The sequence below is a fragment of the Kryptolebias marmoratus genome, linkage group LG19, assembly GCF_001649575.2.
Source record: "Kryptolebias marmoratus isolate JLee-2015 linkage group LG19, ASM164957v2, whole genome shotgun sequence".
NCBI classification, from domain to species: domain Eukaryota; kingdom Metazoa; phylum Chordata; class Actinopteri; order Cyprinodontiformes; family Rivulidae; genus Kryptolebias; species Kryptolebias marmoratus.
The window spans coordinates 2145173-2169858 of NC_051448.1; the positions used below are offsets into that span (position 1 = coordinate 2145173).

Consider the following 24686-nt stretch of genomic DNA (forward strand, 5'->3'; position numbering starts at 1 on the left):
ACACCTGGATCATAGAAACCACACCTGGACCACAGAAACTACACCTGGACCATAGAAACTACACCTGGACCACAGAAACTACACCTGGATCATAGAAACCACACCTGGACCACAGAAACCACACCTGGACCACAGAATCTACACCTGGACCATAGAAACCACACCTGGACCACAGAAACCACACCTGGACCAATCTTCTGGTGTTTGCCTGTTCCTGTCCTCTCAAACCCCAGCTGGTCGGTGCAGACAGCCCCTCATCCTGATCCTGGTCCTGGATCTGGTTCTGGTCCTGATCCTGATCCGGTTCCTGGTCCTCGCTCTGGTTCTGGTTCTGGTTCTGGTTCTGGTCCTGGTTCTGATCCTGATCCTGGTCCTGGTCCTGATCCTGGTCCGGGTCCTGGTCCTCGCTCTGGTTCTGGTTCTGGTCCTGGTTCTGATCCTGGTCCTGGTTCTGGTTCTGGCGGAGGTTTCTTCCTGTTAAACGGTAGTTGTTCCTTTCCTGTCGCCTCTGCGCTGCTCAGGATGGAGGATTGTGATGAAGGAAACGTTTTACACAATCTGCTGGATTCCTTGGACAGCTAACCTTCTGTGACTCACTGTATGTGATTTTATTGTCTAATAATCAGATTTAACTGTCATTAAATTTGAAACTAACTTGAATAAACTTGTTATTTTTGTTGAGACAATGTCTGGTGTGAATTTGTGAACTGAATTGAATTGTATATTTTAATCTTTTACCTTCTGTCTTAATTTTACTTATTTATTTTGCATTTATTAGCTGTTTGGAACTGTTTATATCGTCCCTTTTCATTTCCTTTATTGTGCATTTTTAAATGTTGTAATTTTGTGCATTACTTTTAGTCACGTTCAGCTTTAAAACTTTCATCTGAATTAATTTAAGAGCCTCAGTGTTGCTTTCTGTGTCATCCATGTGTTTTAAAATCCTAATTAATCGTAAATAATCAAATCGATGAGTTTGACAAAGACAGAAGTTTAGAGACTTTTCTTTGTGTTGGGATCTGAAAAGGACGAGGGACGTTTGTGAGCTAATGTTTAGCTGCATGTCGTGATTCATGGAAATATGACTAAATGGGTGACTGAGTGTGAATGTGTGTGTGACGCTAGTGAGAACGTCACACACACATTCACACTAACACACACACACACACACAGAGGAGGCTACTGAATGACTGTGATCTAGTTAGCGATAAACATTCAAGGATCACTGGGTCAAAATGAAATTAAATCTTTTCTAAGCGACTGGTTGGACTATTGTTGATTTTTTTTTTAAGCACTGATGTTTCCAAGAAAGATGACTCCGTTTTGGAGCAGCGACAACAAAACACTGGAGCATTATCACGTCTCCCATCCTGGCAAAACAAAGAGGATGACAAATGTGTGCAGGGAGCCGTGTTTTTCCGCTCTACATCAGAGGAGAGAAACAAAGGATGATAATATGATCTCTTTTTAATGTCACAGTTTCAAAGTGATGACATTTTCCCCATAACCAGATGGCTTTAAATCTCCTCAAACAGTCCCCTAACTTCTGATGATATTACGGTTTGATAGATGTGGTTTTATTTCCAGAAACGAGGGAAGAAACATGTGGTTGGTGTAAAACATGCTAAAAACACCTCAACACAAAAGATGTGTAAAAGTAACAGAAAATAGATCTTAAAAGTTTTATTCTGAGAGTTTTTTTTTAATTATATTAAAGATTGTTACGTAAAATCCTCTGCATGAATTTTAGAAATAAACATTTCTGCTTCAGGTGTGAAGGATCCTCTCAGTTTTCTTATTTAGCGTTTTCAGCTCAGATGAAACTTCGTTCTTCTTTCAGACTCCGTTCTCGTGGGAATATTGTTTCTCCTGAAACAAAAACTGTGTTTTACGAGCCCCAAAATGGTATTTTCTGAAAATGGGTTTAGAAATGGGCACCAGCTCCCCTGAGAAATGTTGTGCACGCTCCACGCCTTGTTTCCTGTTTTTGTCGTTGCTGACCTGGAAAAGTTACTACAGAAGGTTGTTTTCTGTGTTTCCCTTTAAATGAACTAATTTATTCAAACAGTGCTGTGTTTAAGAGTAAAACCAGAACAAGACTGTAGCCAAATTTCCATAAAGTTCAGGACGGCGGAAGTCAAAACTGTGATCCCACAAACCGATAAGCCTCCGCAGTAAAAGTGGGTTTCCATTTGGCCTTCATGATCAGATAATTAAACAGATAAGTAACAGTGCTTTCCGCACATTTTTGTTCCATATTTTCACCCTCTTTTGATTAATGCGACACCAAAGCGTTTTTTTTTTTCCACATTCAATGAACCGAAGTAACAGAAACGCGGCGCTGTCGCCCTGATATGCAGCAGATAACACAGATGCTTCTGCAGATACTGTTTTTAGACAAAGTGAAACATTTCCTTTACATTTCCTTTACACACACAGAAGAAAACAACAGAGCTGTTCTTTATGCTCCATCCAACAGAAAAGTACTGCCTCGGCCCACAACAAGCATATTTTACAGGCTATTATTAATACTTAAGGTTATTTAACATGTGAGAAACCAGGGAGTGTATAAATATAGTTTACAAAGCTTCAGTACAAAGTTTCCAGTAAACAAATAAATGTGATCAACACGTCATTAGTTGAACAGAATGGGTTCACCTGTGTCAGCCATGATGGACTCATTTAACCAGCTTCTGGCAGCTTGTTTGTCTCAAACTTGTCCCAGTTATTAGTCACAACCATTTATTGGATATAAGACAAGTTGAACCAGCTGCTTTCATTGTCTGAATAATAAAACAGAAATATTTATCCATCCATTTTCTTTACCTGCTTCTCCTTTCCGAGTCACGGGAATCTGGTGCCTGTCTGCAGCCAAACAGAAATATGTTGGGCTAAAATAAACTGAATACATTCTTTGTTTATTACATGCATGATAGTCTCAGTGGGTCATACATGCATTTACTGCAGCATCAATGATGCCTCCTTTAAGTCAAAATGAAACTGACCTTAGTTTGCATTTTTGGGCTTTATTCTGGTCATGGTAATTCAGTGCTGAATCAGGATGAGAAGCTGGGAGAGAATCAGCAGAGAGCTGATTAAATATGAGCCAAACATCCATCCATCAATTATCTGCAGCTGATTTGTCCTGCAGAGGATAGCTGCGGCTGCAGAGATTCCCACCAATAGGATGCAGCCGATGATCCCAGCTGACATCAGCTGGAGGCAGCGTGCACCCTGGGCATGTCACCGGTCCGTCACAGGGCTAACACAGAGTGACTGACAGCCGTGCACGCTCACATGGAAAATCTATGTGTTTACGCTGTGGAAGTAAACTGGAAACGGCAGGAAAAAGTCCCTCAGGGACACTGAGGACAGGAAAACGTCCAACCAGCATGAGACTGGTAACCAGTACACCACCATGTGTTTATTCTGGATGGCAAGATAAGGCAATTTAAAATTAAAAAAGGGTTCTGTTAGATACAATATAACTTCAAGGAAATTTCCCATGATTCCACTGGCATCGTGAATAAACACTAAGATGACGTAACGACCAGTTCCTGAGAATCCCTGAATATAAACTCAAATGATCTCAGGATTAACTCTCACTCCAGTTCCCTGTGTTTTCACTGCGCAGAACCAACCGCAATCTAAAGGTTTATAAAACGGAATTAGCATAAACTGCTTTAAAATGTTAGAGATTAAAGCTCCATTCCTCCAACCATTTCCACAGAACTCCACTTTCAGAACGGTCGCTTTAAGATCTGATCCCAACATTTGGATTGTTCCAGGAGTCGGAGCTGCTTCTCTCCATGCTAACAAAGCTCCAACTCTAAATCAGGAGCTAAAGAAACCCAATAAAAGCAGCTCTAGGAAGTAGAGTTCTTGGAGTGCTGACACAAAACAGGAGAGGGACTTTTATTGTAAAAAAAGAAGCAATTTACACCAAAAAGGATAAATTATTGTTTGAGTGCTGAGTCAGCATTGCTTACAGTTTACAGCTTCTTCTTTGTGCTTTTAGTTATGGTTAATTTGGTTTATATTCTGTGACTGTTAGCTTTTAGCTTTGGTTTTGCTGATTTTGACATTAACTATTCAATTAATGACTCATACTTCAGCAACTTTCAGCTGTCATTCAGCTCGCAGCATTCAGCATTTTTTCTTGTCATTGCTCCTCCCTGAAATAATTACTTTTTTGTTAGTTTGTTTTTATCAACAACATAATTTGTTGTTCATGCACGGTGATGGATTTCTTTTGCCTTGCACTAAAAGGTTAAATTTAATAATGTGATCTGAACCTGGACGATGGGTTTGCTCCCCGTACTGGATCAGCTCATCGTCTTCCAGCTCGGCTCTAATCCCTGCAGCCAAGCGGCTGCTGGATTTATAGACGCTGGTGGAGCAGATGGAGGGAGGTTCCCCTGTTCACTGAGATAATAGCAGAGCACTGAAGTGGAGTGGTTTATACACACACATGAACACACAAACACTGCCTCTTAAGCTCTGCATGTGGCAATTATCTCTCCTCTCAGCAGTTTGTGGCATCTCTCCCATCTCCTCTCCTCTTTTCCACCTCTCCTCTTATTTTACTAATCTCGTTTTAACTTCCCTTTCTTTCCTTTCCTCTGTTCCTTCTCCCCATCCTTCCTCTCATCTTTTCCCATGTGTACCTCCTGCTCTTCCTCTTTAAAACATGAGATACTGATGGAGCTCAGCTCTGGACAATCAGCCTTCTCTCCAAGAAATACAAAAACTTTAAACACTTCTGCTTTTTCTTTTTTTAACGGGTTCAGTAGTAAAACGATGCATCAAACACAATGTTAACGAAAATATTTGCACACACACACTAAATGCTTTACAAAGTGTCTTATTTACATATCCACACTCATACAGTTCACCAGTTATATATTTTTAGATGCAGAAAGTTTAACTCTAACACAGGACACTTTAAGATTAAAAACCTGATCTTCTAATTGGTCGATCATCATCATATCCCAAAGTCACACCTCTTTAAAACAAAAAAGACTTTGTTTTGTTTTATTTATTCCCAGTAACTACTCTAAAATGTTCAATAACTTTCTCCTTGCCCCTGCAAATATTTTTAAAGGAAAAAGAAAAATCACCTGAGCAGCTTCACTCGAGTTCATCCACAAGGTTACGAGTTTTCCAAGGCAGAATTTCTGCAGCTTTGCAGCGTTACAAAGGCCAACCTTACTTCTTCACGTAGAAACTCGCTTTTCTTATCTTTAGTTTATTGTTGCCTTTCTGAGGAAATAACAGAGCTGAGGCTGATGCTCCAAGCCTGCTGTGTTCGCTCTCTTTTTTCTGGCAATTTCTGTCAGGGTGATAATTTGGAAGTTTCTTTTGTTATGGTGTCTATTTTTTATTTTTTTTAAGATTCAGTGCTCAGGCATTTCTACACACCTTTACCAAAAGGTCACCTGTCAATCAAACATCATCTTTACTTTAGGTTTTTACTCATATTTGTTTGTTTTTTTACAGCTTCAATCAGAAATACAGCATCTTTAACAAAATGCTCCTTATAAAAACTGGGTCAACAATGGTGACGGAGAAGTCGTATTATTTTCATGTGTTGGTATATATTTGTTAAGTAAATTATGACTGGAGATAAATTGTGATTTGAGGTATAAATACTCAAGCAACTATAGTTGAAAAACAATTAAAGTTTTGTAAAAGCTGCGTTTGTCTGAATGAACTCCTGTCTTTACAACGTTCCACCGCCGTGCTTCATCTTCACAGTTTTCTTATTTCTTCTGTTTCTTTTTCTCGTTTTACTGCAGGTTCACTCTTATATTTCTACCTGTCTACGTTTGTCTGATTCCACCATGTTTGTTTCCTCACACAGACTACAGCCAGCTGAAAGTAGGTCAATCATGTAACTCAGGCAGAGCGCTTTATTTATATTGAGTGTGGACCCACGTTTCAGAATTGTACATCAATGCGATATATTTGGAAAACTACTGGAATAAACCTGTTCAGACTGTAACATTTGATACAGTTCAGGATAACCTTTAATTTTATGCTCTGCAATGAGTAAATTGCATTTCAGTGGTAATTTAGTTGACAACAGAAGGTCATTACAGAGGGACCATAGAGCCGAATGTTATAAGTTGGTATAAGTTGTGGGGAAAAGTTACCAACTGTGGACAGGTTGGCAGAAGGAGTAGAGAGCTGTGGAGAAAAGGTTCAAGAGCTCAGGGTGGAGAGTACAGCTGGAGGAAGTCTTACCAAAAGCATTCCTGTAATTCTAATTAACCAGCTGCAAAGTTTCCTAACTTATCAGTCCATCTACACTTCCTCGCTCTCACTTTGTGGTCCTTCTACACGTTTCTGTCACAACCATCTTGAATTTAGGCCAAATGCTTCCTCTTGGGAACACAGCCAGAGTGGGAAGTGGTGCAGAGAGTTTGCGATAAAAAGGTGTTTGTAAGAATTCAGAACCACAGCAGCTTCAGTCAACAATTTCACCGCAGCTTGTTTTTTTTTTAAATCCCAACAGAGCATGAGGTGCTATGGTTTCCCCTGCCAAGAGCCCCTGAGATCCCCAGCTACATGGTGACTGAGTTAACAGATAATCACATGACAGCACAACCCAACTTCTACTACTACTACACACACACACACGTGCGCACACACACACACACCACTGCTGTCTTATACAGAATAAATGAGCACTATCAGCCCCCTACCTCCATGCTAACAGACAAATGTATGTGTTTCCCTGGTTTCCCCTTCCTAAACATCATTCTCATTTTTCTAACACACACACACACACACACACACACACACACATATTCAAAGTGCCTTATGCCATCTCAGCAGCGAATTTCCCTTTTCTGTTAACACAACAGATGATGCGGGCGATCAACACAATGTGCACTTACGCACGTTAGCGGATACATATGCACATGTAAAACCACTCACACTTACACACACACACACGGTGTCAGAGGCAGCAGACAAGATATCACAGAAATCAGGAGTCTTAGCGTCAAAGCAGCATATGGGTGCAGAGCTGTAGGTGTCAGGTACGCTGATGGATGGTAGATTCATGAAGCTGCAGCCGGCTGAGCTCACCGCAGCAGCAAACATCCTCATCTTATGAATTCAATATTAGGTCTGCTGTACCTTCATTTAGCTGTGAATAACTCAGGCTAAATTCAGATCACATTTAACCCAAGCAGCTTACTCCTTATTAATAAATACACCACAACTGGTCTGTAAACCACTGAAATTTTATTACTTCCTTCACTCAAATTCAACAAAGGCTGGGACATCGTGTAAAATGTAAATGAAAACAGAATGCAAAGATTTGCAAATCTCATAAACCCAGATTTTATTCAGCATGGAACAAACTAAACATATCAAAAGCTGAAACTCTGAAATTCCCTCAACATTAACTTACTATTCAAAAAAACCGAGACAATTTCTGAGTTTCAGCATTTGATATGTTTACCATGTTCCAGTGTGAACAAAATATGGGTTTATGAGATGTGCAAATGATTGCTTTCTGTGTTTATATTTTAGATTTTACACGTCCACACTTTTTGGATTTGAGATCGTAGATCCATTTCAAATTCACATCAGTCATGGACATCTGATTTGTGAGCACAGATCTTGCAATGCATCCATGAATAATAGATACATGAGTGTGTTTATTACCCTCATGCATGAATTTATAGGAAAATCTTTTTCTACGCTCATGGAAAAACTAAATATGCACGGAAGCAGGGCACTGCTCCAGCTGGAACACTGGCCTTTCAATTAAAAAATAAGGAAATAAACTTTGTCTTTAATTTACACTGAGACCTAAAGGAGCTCTGAGAAGAGTGACATCAGGTTTGATGAATATAATAAACCCATGCACATTAAGATTATTTGCAGGTGTAAAACTCTTCACAGAGGTTTAATGTGGAATAAATAATAGTTTTAATGCAGTTTCCTGTTTTAAATGTGCACAAAAGCTTCAAGGATCCCAAAACCTCTAAAATAACTTTAGATTCTTGCAAAAACGGAGCTTTCACTTGGCAGCACAAAGAAGTTTCAGCTTAAAGCATGGAAGGAAAGATGTGTTTATTCATAAAGGTAAACTGGAAGCAGAAGCTCTGCAGAAAGTTGTGTTTGTGTCCCAAACAAAGCAAACCCGATTACTCTGGACCTGTGTACACTTTACACAAGTGCCTGGAAGTATTTTATCTCCCAAAGTAAGAGGAGGCGGACGCAGTCAAAGCGACAAGCTCCTTATCTTCCTGCTGAGCGTCTTTCAAACAGAGCAGAGCACCGAGAGGATTTCTATTCTGGTTGAAATTAATTTCTAAATGGAAAGATGGATTGTAATTTGCTGGTTTCTGTTTTAGTGCTGCAGGAGGTGCAGCTGTGTTTGAACCTGCGGCGTCACGCATGTTTGTGTCTGCAGGCTGCAGGAGTTCAGTTCATCTGTGTGCTGCCAAGCTCTCCTCTTATTCAGCGCAACCGTGACAGATTCATACATCAAACTGAGGCATAATATAAATATCCTCTCAGAGGTCAGACTGTACGCAGAAGACCGTGTTTCTTGGTATAATGTTCACCATGAAGCGTATGCACTTTCTGTTTTCTGTTTTTGTCTTTTCATGCCATTTGTTTTCGGATTGGTGGGTGATAACGTGTCTGATGTCAGGTGTGTGCTCAGTACCTGTAGTGTCGGGTGTCTTTCAGGGCGCGGTCGCTGGGGATGCGTTCGCTCTCCCTCTGGTTGAAGGCGTACAGCGTGTACGGGTCGTCGCCGGGCTTCCAGCGCCGAGCGTTCAGGTAACTCCGCTCATCAAAACCCTCCATCATGTCGTCCCACTCCGCGTCTGAGATCTGTAAATCAGGCAGTCGCTTAGATGGTTAATCGGACAGTTTCCTCTCAGACTTGTTTAGAATCTTGACTTAGAGATCATCGATGGAAAGAAACGTTTCTTAATCTGGAAAAAATAACAATTCCACCGATTAAAGGGTTGAAACAGCGTTATTGGTCCATTATATTGTTCATGTCACCCATGTCTAAAGAACCTTAGTGGGAGTTCTGATCGTGTCTTTAAATAGATTAGCACAAGCTTTTGTTTTCAGGTCCTGGTGATGTCAACATGGTAAAGTTATTGTTTACGGTGTAATCCATTTGTAATCAGGATTCAAAGCTTCCCAGTTTTATATCAGGAGATTTATCTCTACCTCTAAATCCATTATGGCCGCCTTGAGCACACAAACATGATGACTGCTGCAGAAATAAACTTTTTATTTTCCCTTCTGATGGTTTGTATCTCAGTAAATCAGTCACGTGCATTTTACTTCACAACTTTCTTAGGAAAGATGTTGCTGTAGTGTTTGAATGCAGTTTGTTCTGACTTTTAAGGAAAACAGAACGCAGCGTTATTTACACCATCAGCTGAGACGAGCTAAACTTCTGAAACTGACGGTGTCACTAAAGGGAAGAAACTCCTTTAAAGTTGTTTTTTAAAGTGCTTTAAATAAAAGAACTTTCTCTTCCAGTCTGATTGGATTATAAAGATGTTATTTGTCAAATAAAGAGTTGAGAAACAAAGCTGTCGGATTTAGAAAGATACGACAAAGGGAATTAGATTTTTGTTACATAAAACAAAGTTACTAAACATTATAGTTCTTGTTGTGTATAATAAGAGTTCTGCACAGAATTTTAGTGATTTTAATGATCTTGAAACAAAGATTTGTGTTTTATTATTTGTGTCTGTCAATCAAACTAATCAGTTGATAACCAAAGAACAATCAACATATAAATATATGATTTAATTAGAAACCCAAAGAACCTTTGGAGTCATTTAAAACTGTTTAAACTTTATTTTTTGAGTGGAAGTGTTGCTTGAAGTGTTGCTTTTGTTGCCGAGTGATATTTTTTGTATTGCTCATCGTCGCGGTGGATGGAAACTGAAGGTGTGATTTAGTCATAAATGTCAGATTGTGAGAGTCAGAAACTGCGTCTGCCGTCTGCAACCAGGAGCTTTTAAAAGCAGCACAGAAGCTCTCAGAGGTCGTTTAACGTGAGAAAGATTCAGAGCGGGTTTTCCCTCCAGCTCTGCTGTTTTTAACAAAGATGGATGCTGTGATTCCCTCTCTGCAGAATCAGCAGCTTAACGCGGTGGAGGGGTCTGAGGACCCCTAAAAGGTAGAAATAATACAGCTTTATTACCAATTATAACTCATATGAAAGGTCTCCAGATAGAAGAAAGCAGACTGAACGTGTGCTGAAGGATTTAATAAAACATACATGTTGTTTTGGGATATCAGACAGGAAGAAATAAAGTTTAAGAAGATTAACCATCATATTGGTTTGAAGGAATGTTGTTCAATGGGATCAGATTTCTTTAATAATCAGTTCAGAACTGAATTGTGGCATCAACATACAGCCCGCCTGAACAAATCAAACCATGCAGGTTTCCATCACTAATACCAGCTTTTAGATCCACGTCTTTTTTATTCAAAAGGCCACAGATTTTAGCTCATTTCAGCTGCTTCGCATCCAGCAGGTAAATCCTCTCTTTGTGTCACCTGTTCAGTTCATTCTGACACTTAATGTCGGTCGTGGTGCATTCACGACTTCTGTAGCAGAAAAATTAACTCAAAGACAGAATAAACACAAATGAAAAGTAAAAAAAAATAATAAACTCGTCCATTTCCTGCCCTTTAATGAGTTCATTTTTTCCTTTTAGGCAACACGCAGGATGTCCTTGAACACATCATCAGTAATGATTACTTCAAACTGCTGAAACACAAACTAAAGTAAACTTTGATGGTAAAATAAAGGTAAAAAATGTTCTGTGCAATCACTTCTGAAACTGCTGCCTGGAAGGCTGGAAATCAACATTAAAAGCTGCAGCTTGTGCTACACTATAGAAAGCAGAGGCAAAGCATGAAAAACATGCGCAGTTAGTAGTTAATAGGTTGGAGCAGAAAAACGGTCCTTTAAAATGCAAATCAGGAGGCGAGAAGTTGGAGTTGACGACAGGAAAAGTTTGTTTTTCTGCAGAAACAGCAAAATAACACTGAGCAGAAGAAACAACCGTCATCAGAAAATCTTTCTCCAGAAAATTCAAGATGTTAAACTTCTAGAACTCCTTAAAGGAATGCATATCACCCGCCGCCTTTAATGACAAAGTTAATATAATATAAAGATAATCTTATGTTGGGAATTGATGGAGTTGTCTAACTTCAAACCATCTCATGAGATGTGTTAGAGCTCCATGCATGGGTTGGGAGGACTCTCAGCTACTACCACAACAAATTTTAACTCAATATCTGTAAAACTGACTCAGTTAGAGACATTTTTGTGTTTGATTAGGTCAATTAGCTCAACTTAAATTGGGTTGAATCCAAATATAAATGAGTTGTAGATGCATATTTAGTGAACACTTTCTGAAAGTTTTGCTCCATGGTATCATGTGGTTCATGAGATATTTTGCTAACAGACAGACAGTGTTGATTTTAACAGTTTAAGTGAAGATGTTATACTGTGTGTAGCTCATACGTGACCACAATCATCTTCTAAAACACCAACTTTCAGCCCAAGTTTATCAAGTTTAAATCCCTCCGATGGGAGGAGCCGGATGTTTGAGTGACTGTGTCTCTGTGCGTCCATGAGTGTGTGTGTGTGTGTTTGTGTCTCATCCCTTACTTAATGTGGAGAGGAAGTGTGTGTTTCTGTGTGTAACGTGTTGTTTCTTATAAAGGATGTGTTCTCTCTCGTACTTTCCGGATCATAAACACAACACAGGAGCTCTGGCTAAACCCCGGAGGCCATATTTCTCCCCAACGATCACACACACTGGCATATAAAGGAGATGAATGGACACACACACACACACACAGGGTCAGAGTGTGTGTAACAGAACAACATTTACGGTGAAGCAGCTGTCTGGATGGAGGGAAGCAGTGAACGACTCAGTCTTCTCCTCCTGCTCCTCCGTTTCCTCCTCCTCCACATTATTCAGCCATACGACTTGCTGATGCGACACATTGTCTAAATGGGGCCATTAGAGGGTTGGGAGTGTGTGTGTGTGTGTGTGTGTGTGTGTGTGTGTGTGTGTGTGTGTGTGTGTTACTCTGTGTTGGGAGCTCTTCCCCTGGTGTCTGTAACAGCAAAGCATGAAGAACGAGATTAAGACGAGGGGAGGACGGGAAGAGAAGAGAACTGGTGAGGGAGGGGAGAAGAAAGGAATCAGATGTGGAGAAAAGGAGGAAAAAGACTAAATAAACTTCGGTATAAAACGTCTTGTTTCATTTCACTCACTGCCTTTCTTCTCAGAGTTTCAGACAAAGATCATCCGACAGGATCTGAGGAAAGTTTTAATCGTTTCGGTCAAAACTTAAAAATCTCGTTATGATCAATAAGATGTGTCACTCAGCTACAACCGGATCAAACTTCAGTTCAATATCTGTCAGAATTACTGAATTATATCCGTTTTAATGTTTAGGATCCGTTGGCTGTGGTGGCCATCTTTAATTGGACTGACTCTAAAAGTTAATCAGCTGCAGACGTTCACCTGATAATTACTTCATTAAGATCCGTCCAGTGGTTCACGAGATATTTCGCTAACAGACAGACTTCACCCTGAATGTTGTTTAATCAGTTAGAGCTCAGATTACATGTTGGGGATCAGTCTCAGCTACTACCACATCAAAAGTTACCTCAATATCTGTAAAACTAAAAGCTGTCGGTGGCTGTGAAGCTCAGCTTGGATCAGCTTAACTCCAAAATAAAATAAGAAGAGTAGAGACGATGAAGACGATGGACTGGAGTGAGAAAGAGGACAAGAGACATAAATAAGGAGAAAATGTAAAAGAAACGGGCTGAAAGAAAATTAGTCAAAATAATGAAAAACATTCAGAGTAGAAAGAGTTTAAAGGAAAGAGCAACTAAAGAAAATGTTTAAAACTAAGGATAAATAACTTAAGAAAAAAAAAGACTAAAATAGAAAAAAATGTATACAAAGATAAAGTCTGTTCTCTCTCCTCTTCATCTGCTTGTAAAAAGTTTGTTTCTGTATTTTTTAGAGCAACAATCCCCTCAGTTAGAGATGGTATCAAAAAGATAAAACAGAAACAGAAAATAGACAGAGAAGAAAAACATTTTCGACAGATGTTCAGATAAAAACAGACAAAGATGGGAAAGGAAGAAATGAATGAAGGCTGAGAAAAACAGAAACAAGAAAACAGAGAATTTTTGAAGCTAAAAACAAAGTGTGTGAGCAGAAAAGGAAAAGGGAGAAGAAGCAGAGGCTGCGATTAAACCTCTCTCTGTTTAACACCTGCGGCCTCCGTATGATTTGTTTGTCTCGTCTCGCTGGGAGCTCAGGAGAAGCTGCTTTCAAGGTCCTCTGAATTCAATCCTATTTACCCGAAGACACACACACCGCTTGTCTTCTTAATGCACCGTGGCATCCTCTCAATGCCTCTCACGGCCGCTTACATGAACACAGACATTCAATTAACAAAGCGCCGGACAAACGGCCGCGGCGGTGTGTGTGTGTTCAACCACCAAGGGATCCTATTAATTCATCCGGACCAGACAGACTGATACATTTAGAATTATAATGAGAAAGTTGAAGCCTGCACACACACCGAGGTGTCACGGTCGATGCAGACGCTCTGACAGCTCCCAGCAGAGGTAGAGCAGCAAAAAGACACAGAACTGAAGAAAACTCAGATTCAAACTCGGACGTTTTAACAGGAAGGAAACTGATTTAATTATTCCTGACGAGCCTGAAGGAGCCAAAAAAACACGAGGAAAAATACAAACAAACACGCTCTCATAACTAATCAGCCTAAAGGGATCATTTATAAGGTGGAGAGCTTCTGAGCAGTCAGTATCTTACCTGCAGCAGACAGAAGTCAGAGGGATTTCAGGTTAGAGATTCAGGAAGAAAGAGTTGAGCTAAAAAATAAAATAACTTATAATACATCAGGTAGATTCTGGGCCAGGTAAGTACTCAGTACATATCAGGCTGTCCTATTTATTCAACCAAATTTCTTAAAACCTTGACTGACCTCCATATTATTGTTATTTATTTGTTTGCATCTTGTCTTTTTTGCACGAGGAAGTTGTTGCTTCATCATTATTTTCTCAGCCAACCAGTGTTTGCTGCAGGTAAGTTACTGCCCGCTCATAGCTACTCCACACAGCCACATACACATGAGTACAGGGATGTTGTCCTCATCCCTGCACCCAGCCTTTTGGGTTTTCTGTTTCTGGTATGTTCTTTTATTTGTGGAACTCTGACATCAGTCAAATCATCAGTGTTTCGTCTGCATTTTAGTCTTTAGTCTCACAACAGAATCCAGAAAATAAAACGTCATCATCTCTGAGCTAACTTTCTGTTAGTGGGCCGAGAAGAAGCAAAAACTGAAGTTTAAGATTTTAGATCCAGTTCTGTGGAGAATGTAGGAGTTTTCTTACAACAGTTTGATGAAACTGAGGGTTAAGTTTTCTGTTCGTGACTTAATCCTTCCTGTCTGTAGCAGCGATACATTTCTTCCCGTTTCAAAGTGTGAATTCCCGACAGAATTACAAGCTCGTTGCTCTTGTTCGACTGTCAGCATCAAGCGTCTTAGTGTGAACATTTTCAGTGTGCTGCCGTGTCACAAGCTTGTCACACTGATTCACTCACAGCCGCAAAGAGACGAAGAATTAAAGGAAGACGAGCGCTAATGAGAAAAAATGTATCTGAAGACGTGCGCGAGTTCGTGTCTGAAAGGAAGAGAGTCATTAAACACAGACGAACAAAGAAAATTAAACGGAACAATATATTTTTAATAAACGTGATGGATTACCTCTCAGATCAGAGGGATAAATCCTGCGTCTGTCTTTATTATTTCCTGTTCAGCTGCATGAAAGAAACACAAACATTTCAACCGCTCTATTATCTTGTGATGTATCACCTTTGTGATGACTGTAATAAAGCATCAAAACAAATCTTATTTCCATTAGTTTGTTCCTATTTGCTCAGAGGCAAATTAAACCCGGAGATGGTGTTTATCTGTCATATTTCCTTCATCTAAAATAAAACAAACTCAACTGAAACTGAAAGTTTAGCTGAATCCATGAATATTATTTTAAACAAGCTTTTATATTCTAATAATATTGTTTTTAAGCTGTTTTAAACACAAAAATATGACATTTTTAATGGTTATTTTGTATGAAATGACCACATGGAAGATAAAAATAAACACGCTGAAGATGCTGAACAGGTCGTGCAGGAATAAAAAAATATTCTACAGAAATGAGGTTTAAACATATTAAACTACAGACCTTTAAGCTGCAGATTAGGCAAGTTTCTTATAAATAAATAAGACAATAAGAGCATATCGCCCGCTGCCTTTCATGCCATTTTAAACTAAAATTATTTCTACAGAAAAGGGGCGGAGCTACAGGTGTTTATAGGTGTTGGATGAGATGTTTTAGCCCTCAGAGTCAGTGCTGGGGATGACTCTCAGCTACTACCACAAGCTGATTAGCTGTGACGGCCATCTTGAATTGGGTAGCCTTCAAAGGGTAACTGGTTGTAGATGTTTAATCAATGATTACTTTCTAAGAGTTTCAGTAAAATTTGTCCAGTTGGTTATCTGATATTTTGCTAACAGAAATTTGTCTTCTGCAGCGGATGATAAAAAGTCCCAAAGATAAGCATCCAGAAGATGGATTATAGAGAAAGAACGGGTCAGATGATGCAGAAAACACTGGAATCTGACACGGTACACATCGTTTACGGGTTTTCCTTTTTCTCTGAAGCAGTTATCTGAAGATGGCGAATTAGTTTCCACGCTGAAACAAGATGAGGAAGTTTTGTTCTCTGCAGATTCTGGCTGTCTTATTATCCCAGGAGAGGGCGAAGTGCTGCGTCAGGCACATCTTCAGATCGCGGCGGCCATCGCTCCTCTCAGTACGCCTCACTGATGGAAAGCCAAAGCTGCGGTCGATGGAAGCGATGGATCACAGCGTCGCGTTCCGCTTTAATCAAGTTGGAGGAGGCGGAAAACTCGGCAGCTCAAACAGAACATTTTGGGCTTTGCTGTTCTGAGATAACAAGATTATTCATCTTTAAAACTGAGACAGAAGTTCAGTTTCTGCTGGTGACCGTGGTTTGTGAATTTAACTTCAAGTATTAAAGCAAAGGTTCAGATGTTTTGAAGTGTGGTTCTGTGGAAAGGTTCTGAACAGTTAATGTCTTGCCTGCTGGAAATGGGTCTTTGTTTGAATCTGACCGAGCTGACACTGCTGGAGGCAGACTTTCAGCTGCGTCTCACCAGGAAAAAGACAAAGAGGACAGATATGGATGCAGTTAGAGAGGACATGGAGGACAGAGGACCCAGAGGACAGAGTTAGATGGAGGAGGACTCGCTGTGGAGACCCCTGAAAAGAGAAGAATTGTTAAAAATCGTGGCTGATTGCCCTCTTTGGCTTGTTTTGGACCCACGTTTAGGATTTCATCTCCTGGAGTCCATAAAGAAGTGGACTTGGATCAGTTTTCAATCATTACTTCTTATCAGCAGCGGGAGGTTTTTAGACCTGGACGTGTTTTCTGTCAGAGAAGAGCTCCTGTGCACGTGTTAAAATACAACTCTAGTCCTCCTGAGACAAGATGGAGATGCTTGGGACAAAACCAGGAAGGCTTTGAGACACCTGCAACAACTCTGGATGCTTTGAGAGAAAATCTGTTGCATTAAATTGTTGCACATGATCTAATTTCACGAAACAAGTCTTCTGTGACTCGAGAGGAAGCTGCGGACTTCTGCAAACTTTGAGATATTTTGGAGACTCCATGCAGAAAAAACTTTACATTACTGTCAGTTTTACATTGCATTAATTTTTCTTTTAATTTTCTGATTATTTGTAAGCACAAAAGCTGAAGTAGCAGCTAGCTGTAGCACATGAACAGCTGTCTGTACCTGTTGAGCTATCTGCAACAGGTAAGATATTTATTTAGAAGGATCTGAGTTAAAGCTGCAGAGAAGAGCGGGAACGTTATGAGACGAGGAAAAAGGTGAAGGACCCGAATGTTAGACCAACGAATGAACAACTTTAACATTTCCAGACCAACAGCAGCAGCAGCAGCAGCAGCAGCAGTGTGAGCGCAGTGAACAGGTGCTGACAGGTAAAACAAGCACCTGGCAGAGAGCAGGAAGGACCCGAGCCGAAAATAAACTGAAGGAACGAACGAGAAACAAACACAAACAACAGAGAAAACAAGTCAAACTGATACAAAAGGCAACAAAAACAAGTTTAAAGGGAAGGAAAAAGGTTAGGAAGTTAGGAAAACAGAATTATCAACAAAAATAATAATAAAAGAGCTGAGAATGCTGAAAACAAACCAACTAAAAAACTATAATTTGATGTTTTACATGAGCTGTAATGATCAAATATCAGAGTAAATATAAATGATTAGAAGTCCTGTTTTATTTACTCTGGGTGACAGTTCAGCTTTATTTATTTTTCTTTAATATTTTAATCTAATTCTCTTTAAATGTTAAAGTGTCCTTCACAGATGGTTTTATTACTGGATTGTCAGAATTCTTTCTTAAACAGAAACATTGAGTATTTTTTGAAGAGAAGCTGAGATCATTGACATAAAAACATTCTTTCCTGCCAAGTTCCTTCAGACTAAAATCAGCTTTCTTGTTTGGATTCATCCGAGTTAAACACATCCAACACAAATATTTTGCTCGGTTTGTTTAAAATATTATGATGCCAAAACCAAACACACATTTTTTTTAATGGTTTTAGAAAAATGCACTCGTTGTTGTGTTTCCACACAAAAGCCTTTTCTCGTTAAGCTGCAGCCAAAAACATCCGTTTGTGCAGATAATCCCTGAGGAACCACACCTTTTCTACCAAACACAATCAATCCTGCCCCTTTTTCTGCAAACAGAAACATCATTACTGCTCCCACAGCTGGAACCATCTCTGTTAACACACTCAGTATTTATCCTTTGACGTTCCTGCAAACCTTCCTCACAAATAATCCAAACTTTTCTGAAGCGTCTGACGTGTGTTTGTGCAGCAACACGCCAACAGGAGAAAGATTTGCAGCAGAAAGCTGCGGAAAATCCAACAAAGTCCTCCAAGACGATCCAGGCTGGAGTTTCTCTCTGTGTTTCACCTTGGACACTCAGGTTTCAGGTCTTTAGGACATTTTATTTAAGATTCGTAGCTTTTGTCTTGTTTTATGGCTTGTTTACAGTCTCACCTGTTTGGTTTAATTGAGGGGAAAATTACAGCTGTGTGTTAAATCACAACCTTCCCCGAGTCAGACCGGCAGCGACTCGCAGCTCCTTCCTTCCCAGAAACACGGAGATTATCCTGATCTCTTGTTTATTAAAACATCAGTGAATTATTCTGGGTTATTCAGGCTCAGCTGATGTTAAATGACTCAGTTAGCACCTTTAGTCCAACTCGATATTTATTTTAGGCTCATAACTGTTCAGTTAAAACAGAGAAAACTCCAGTTTTAACAGGTTCTTCTACAATCTTCATTTACTAGAATTTACTGAAAACATTTTTTTTTTTACAGCTCACAGGATCAAAAAGCATTATCCCCTCAAATTAAAAGTAGAAAAACACTTATAACATGTCCCATGTGGAAATAGTATAAATGTTTAGGTATAAATGGGATAAGTCTGCTGAGGTGTTTCAGTCCTGAACATTCAGCCTTAAACCCAAACAGAGAAGTGTTTTCCTGGACCAAACGGGTACAAAATGGTGCACATATCACCTCAAACATAAAACATAAAACCCTGCATGCAGGCCACATATCCGTGCCATTTTACGCACTTATTATAGACACGGTGCATAGAGTCAAACTTTCAAAGTGTGCTAAATTAAATTAAACCATCAACATTAAGGCAACTACAAAGATGGGGACAAAATGGTTTCATTTGAACCTCAAAACTATAGATACAAAATGACCAAAGCTGCCAAAGTCCAGTTGAATAAAGGAACAAACAGACCTGGACCCAAAGCATTTAGTTCTTTCTATCCCACCTTATCTTTCCTACTTCTGATTCTGCTCCAACACGGCTTCTTCTGTCATTTTATGTTGCCAGACTCTTCTCCTTCTTTCTCATCTCTCCTTCATCTTCATTTATTTTTCACCTCCTCTCCTCCCCAGGAGAAGTGGCTGCTGTTTGTTTGAAGCTGGGGCTTATTGAGCTCAGGTCCTCAGAGAGAACGGCTACATCAATACTACACACACACAGAATATATGCACTTTGAGACAAACAACTTCTCGTCTGCTTCTTCCTCCTTCACTGCTGTTTTACCCTGAAGAACAGGGCAGCGTGCACACAAACACACAGCAGCTCAGTCATCAATATAAGGGGGTGTATAGATCTCCCCCTGCAGCAGCGGGGCTTGTTTGGTTTCTACATTGTTTTCTGTTGCAGCTCATATATTTCTGTCCATGACCTCCACACACACACACAAACCTGCATACTGCCAGCATTTCCAGGCTGTCACCACAAGTCTTAGTTCTGAAGGGTTTAAGTTGAACATTTTATGGTAAATTCTTCAAAATCTTAACTGCTAAAGATATTAAAATGTTAAGTTCAGTCAAGTAAAGTCGAACTTTCTGTCCTGTTAAAACTTGAATGATACTGAGAAGAATGTCTGAGCTGCAGAGCTCCAAAGAGGGCTGGTTTTCCCACCCACTTCACTAAAATCCAAGATTTTTCATAATGTTTCATAAATTCCGTCTCTGTAATTTGATGTACAGCTGCAGATTCAGAGCACACTACTGCTGATGGAGCCACACCTTCGGATGGATGTCAGGGTTTTTATTAAAGCTGCAGGAGGAGATGCAACAAAAAATGTGTGAAATGGAAGAATATCAAACAGAAGTTATTCTGCTGCTCCGATGTTTATCTGCTGGCAGCCTTAAACGTGTGACTTTACATTCTTATTGTCCTGTTTTTATTCTTCCATACATTTTTTTTAATCTAAAGACTTGTGCAGACTCTGTGCTCTTTTAGCCGTTCATACACGGATCAAAACGTTCAGCTCAATCCAGAGAGGGGTGCTTGGACTTTTAGCTTTTGTAACTTTTTAAAAATATTTCCTTTTATTTAGAAATATTTTTGCCATAGAAATGCATCAAAATTTCGTTAATTCCTTCAAAACATTATCTCTAAACTCTGCTTCAGCATACTGGCTGATTTTTGTCTTCTGTTAGCTTTTAAACAGCCTTTAGCTACCAATATGCTACTTTTTGCTGGTGTTTTGGTCCTTTTAGCTTTTAGCTAATGTTCTGCTTTAACAACTCAGTTTAAGCTGCTTTTTTTTTATTTCAGCAGCCATTCAGCTGTCAGCATTCATATTAATTCACCTTCATTCAGTGAACACCTGCAGATCATTCACACATTTCTCTTAATTCAAGCCTCAGTTTTATTTAACATCTTTGAACATTTAATTACACGAATCAAGCCCGCCTCCTGTTTAACTAACAACCAGTGAGGACGTGGATGTGCGGCTAACCTCTGACCTCCCTGTGTAGGCAGCAGAGCTGGGATGAGGCGGCGTGTCCCCTCACGTTGCATATTCATGGTCCAGGAAAGAGCAGGGATAGAAGATGGGTGGAGAGCAGGCGAGATAAACACTTCCAGTATGTTTGTTGGTGTTTACATCGAAAATTTGCCTTGAATTTAAAACATTTTTTTTCCTGCAGCTTTGCCAGGCTTCCCGTCTGCGTTCAGTCGGAACTACAGGAAAACAAGCAGGGCTGATTTTCTGTCTGCATGCATATGTATGAGGAGCCAGATGGGAAGTCATTTAAACGTTACCTTGTACAGATGCTCGTTTTACCTTTCACACGAATATAAAAAGCCTCGGCAGGAAAAAAAAACAAAAACACAGAAGCTGCACAATAGTTAAACAGTGTCTGGTGTCGCACGCTCTGTGTTTACCGTATTCCACTGCAGATAATTGGTGTTAACCAAAGGGAAACAATTAAAGTTGGACCTAAAGAAAAACTTCAGCAGTGGAGAATTTTGGTTTTAGATTTAAAAGTTGTGATGTTTATTTATTCCCTGCTGTCTGCCTTCGTTTAATCTGCACTGTTAGCAAAATATCTCATGAATCAGTGAACAGATTTTAATGAAACGTTCAGGAATTAATCACTGGGTGTACATTTACTGATCATCATTTAAACAGAACCCAATCCAAGATGGCTGCCACAGCCAGTTGAACTTAATCACCACAAAGATGTCTATAAGTCAGTCAGTTTAACAAATACTGAGCTCAGATTTGATGTGGTAGTAGCTGAGCATTGTCCCATTATTTGTCAAGAGTCAACTCTGTTTGATTGTTAGCAAAACATCTAAATAAAACACTGGATGGATTTCAATGAAGCTCTGAAAAGGTAAACATTGGATTTCATCGACAACTCAAGATGGCCACCGCAGCTGATCTACCTTCGCCTGAACAAAAACGGCTCTAACTCAGTGAATTTCACAGACATGGATCTAAAATGTGGTGTGGTAGTAGCTGAGGGTCATCCAGAACAAACTCTAAGCTCCAACAGATCATCCAAGATACGAGACCAAGCTGAACGATATTTTCAAGGTTTGACTAAAAACTTCTCAGAATAAGTTGATTCTAGTTTAAAGCTCCAGCAGGACGGGTGGCGGGTGATATGCATTCCTTGGAGGAAGGTTAAAGTTTTAATGTCTGAATCCTCTGACAGCAGCTGAAGTCACGCTTCAGTTCAGCTCATTTCACTTCAACCTTGAAACTCTTGTTAGATTTAACTTTTGATCCCCGTCTGAATGTTGTTTTTTTATGCCGTGTGTATTTTTGGATCAACAATCAGCAGCACTTCCTGCCTGCTGCTGCTGCTGCTGCTGCAGGCGCATTTCTTCTTCAGCTCCTTTCGGCTAGCAGCAGCTCTTAATAATCAGCGCCGTGCACATGTGCGCCGTTGATCGTCGGGTTTGTTATCCTGACGGAGATGAAAAAAACATTTTTAAAATATTCGACAATTTGTCTTCTGAGTTATCAGTTTAGGTGTGAGCAGACAGAATTCAAAATCACAGCAAAACAGTTATTTTCATTTTCTGTGTGCAGAGATTTGTGTTAAATGACGATGTGACGATAAAATCAGCATCTTAAACAAAAGGACATGCCGCCTAAAGCTTTAAATATGAACTACTGAATAAATGCATATCACCCGCCACCTTTCAGGACAGAGTTTAAAGCTTCAATTAACCTTTACTGGAAAAGTTTTGGTCCATTCTAGAAAAAACTAAATGCACAAACAGATGCCGCATCTAAAGATCTATTATTGCAGGATTATGTGTTGAGGATTTTGCTCAAATTAGGTTTGATTTTTTCAGAAGTGGGTATGATTAATATTTAATTATAACTCATCTGAAGCTTTTCTTTTCTTCTTCCTGTATGTTGGTGAAAAGGTTCAGAGTTCTGCCTCTGACCTGGGGTTCTATTCTGTTAAACTAACAACAATCTTCTAAAGTCAATGTTTGGATGTAACGAGCAGGAGCCGATCAAAAACTGTCCTGCAGCTCAATTCCTGCTCCACGTCAGATAAAAACAATTAGGCTTTAAAATAAAACAAATCTGTTTCCAAATTCTCTTTTACGTTTTATTTTTAGGAGAAGAAATGTAATCTGTTCATGAAATCCAATTTAATAAAAATGTTGCTCAGTCCTGGAAAAGCAGAAGGTTTCCTTCTTGTTCCAGCAGATAAAAGCTTTCAGGTGTTGGGTGAAATATTTCTGCTCTCCATGGTTCTGATTCCACACAAACATCCCAGGAGACAGCAGTCTCACAAAGTGTTTATCCAATCAGAACTGTTTGAAATTCCTCACCTTCCTCTAGGAAACCTCCCTTCACTGTGTGCATGAATGTCCAGGACGGTGTGTGTGTGTGTGTGTGTGTGTGTGTGTGTGTGTGTGTGTGTGTGTGTGTCACAGACACAAAGAGAGAAGGCCTTGGCAAACAGCAGAGCTTCCTGCAAGCAGAGTAATATTTCACTCTGTGCAAAAGACAAGAATAAAAATAAACTTTAGACACAAAATCCAACATGGTTTTTTTCCCATTTTCTTTGTCACCTTCTTAAATAGTAGCTAAAAGCTAAAATTAGCACAAATGTAGCTAAAAGCTAAATTTAGCATAATGGCAACTAAAAGCTAAAATGAGCAAAACTGTAGCTAAATGCTAAAACAAGGAAACCCCATTGCTAAAATTAAAGACCATAGCTAAAAGCTAAAGCAAGTGAAAAAATAGTTAAATGCTAAAACCAGCAACAGAGTAGCTAAAACCTCAATCTAGCATAACAGTAGCTAAAAGCTAAGATTAACACATGGTAGCTAAAATTTCCCTAAAGGAACCTTCTTAAGGGATTAATAAAGTCCTATCTATCTATCTATCTATCTATCTATCTATCTATCTATCTATCCATCCATCTATAAGCAAAAAATAGCAAAATAGTAGCTAAAAGCTAAAAGAAGCACAAAAACCTAAAAGCTAAAATTAGCTAAAATTCAAACTCTTTATTTCAATGAAACTAAAGCAGTAATCAGGAAATCAACAGTGTGAAAGCTGATTGGATGTTAAATGGTATTAAATGGTAAGAAGTAATAAAAACTAACAGTTTGAGCTTCAGTTTTATTCTGAAAGGACTTCCTGTTTGTTGTCGGAGGTGTTCAGAGTTCAGAGCTCCATCACTTTTTTTTTGGCCCTAAGGAGAAACGCCAATCTGGGAATACAGAATATCTGTGTGTTACTGCGGAGGACAAATAAAAAAAAATGTTTTCAAGGGGGAGATGAGGAGGAGGAGGGAGATAGGAGTTCTCCTTTAAATCCTCCTGGTAATATTGCTTTCTTCACACTCTTGGCAAAGAGATTAACAGCTGGAGGAGAGGATATATCTGCTATTAGCTCAGCAACAACAACAACAACTATGACAACACTGACAGCTTGACTGTGCACCACTGATGATAACACCTTTACCAACACTGAATACAAGGACAAATAATTCCTTTTTCCTCAACATGATGGCTGATAGCTGTGAAACTAAATATATCAATGGGATTAGAATTAAAAAACACAAAACAGAGACTGAAGGTTTGGAACTGAACCTCTGACTTCTGATCAACACAAAATTAAATTCATGACATGAAGTTATTTCTTGTCTGAAGTTTAGTCCAAACTTTGAGGTCTTTCTGTTGGTTTGGACCAAAGTTAAACCAATGTGAAATAAAACAGACCCCCTTCAAACTGGATGACCATGCTAAGCTGTAAAAAATAATAACAGTAATAAAGGATATAATAATAAGTCTGGTCCTCACAAGGTCATGGCGAGGTCTTCAGGCAGGTATTAAGAACGCAGCGTGGCAGAATCCACAAACATCCCACAGCAAAGTCACAGCAGGTTATCTTGGTGGCAGAGTGTCGGGATCCTGGGGGAAGTTTGGGGAAATGTAACCATGGCGTGAGGCTGATGTGCACCAACCGGCGCTGGTGATCTGGAAACCGAAGCACTTTGGCTTCATTAGGACTTCCTTAAAAGAGAAGTTTTTAATCTCAATGGGACTTTCCTGGTTAAATGCAGCTGGATGTGAAAGGGTCATGGAAACAACCTGGTGCAGTGGTAAGAAATGGTTTTCTG

General features: G+C 39.6%; 1 protein-coding gene across 3 annotated transcripts in view; it reads right to left on the minus strand.

Annotated features, from left to right (window-relative positions):
* galnt14 (UDP-N-acetyl-alpha-D-galactosamine:polypeptide N-acetylgalactosaminyltransferase 14 (GalNAc-T14)) overlaps window positions 1-24686 on the minus strand; it is a 144493-nt gene that overhangs the window by 105667 nt on the left and 14140 nt on the right. For all 3 annotated transcript variants that reach the window (XM_017434922.3, XM_037981566.1, XM_025010265.2), the window contains exon 2: window positions 8693-8862. In XM_017434922.3, the coding sequence (XP_017290411.2) occupies window positions 8693-8862 (170 nt within the window). The remainder of the gene's footprint in view (window positions 1-8692; window positions 8863-24686) is intronic.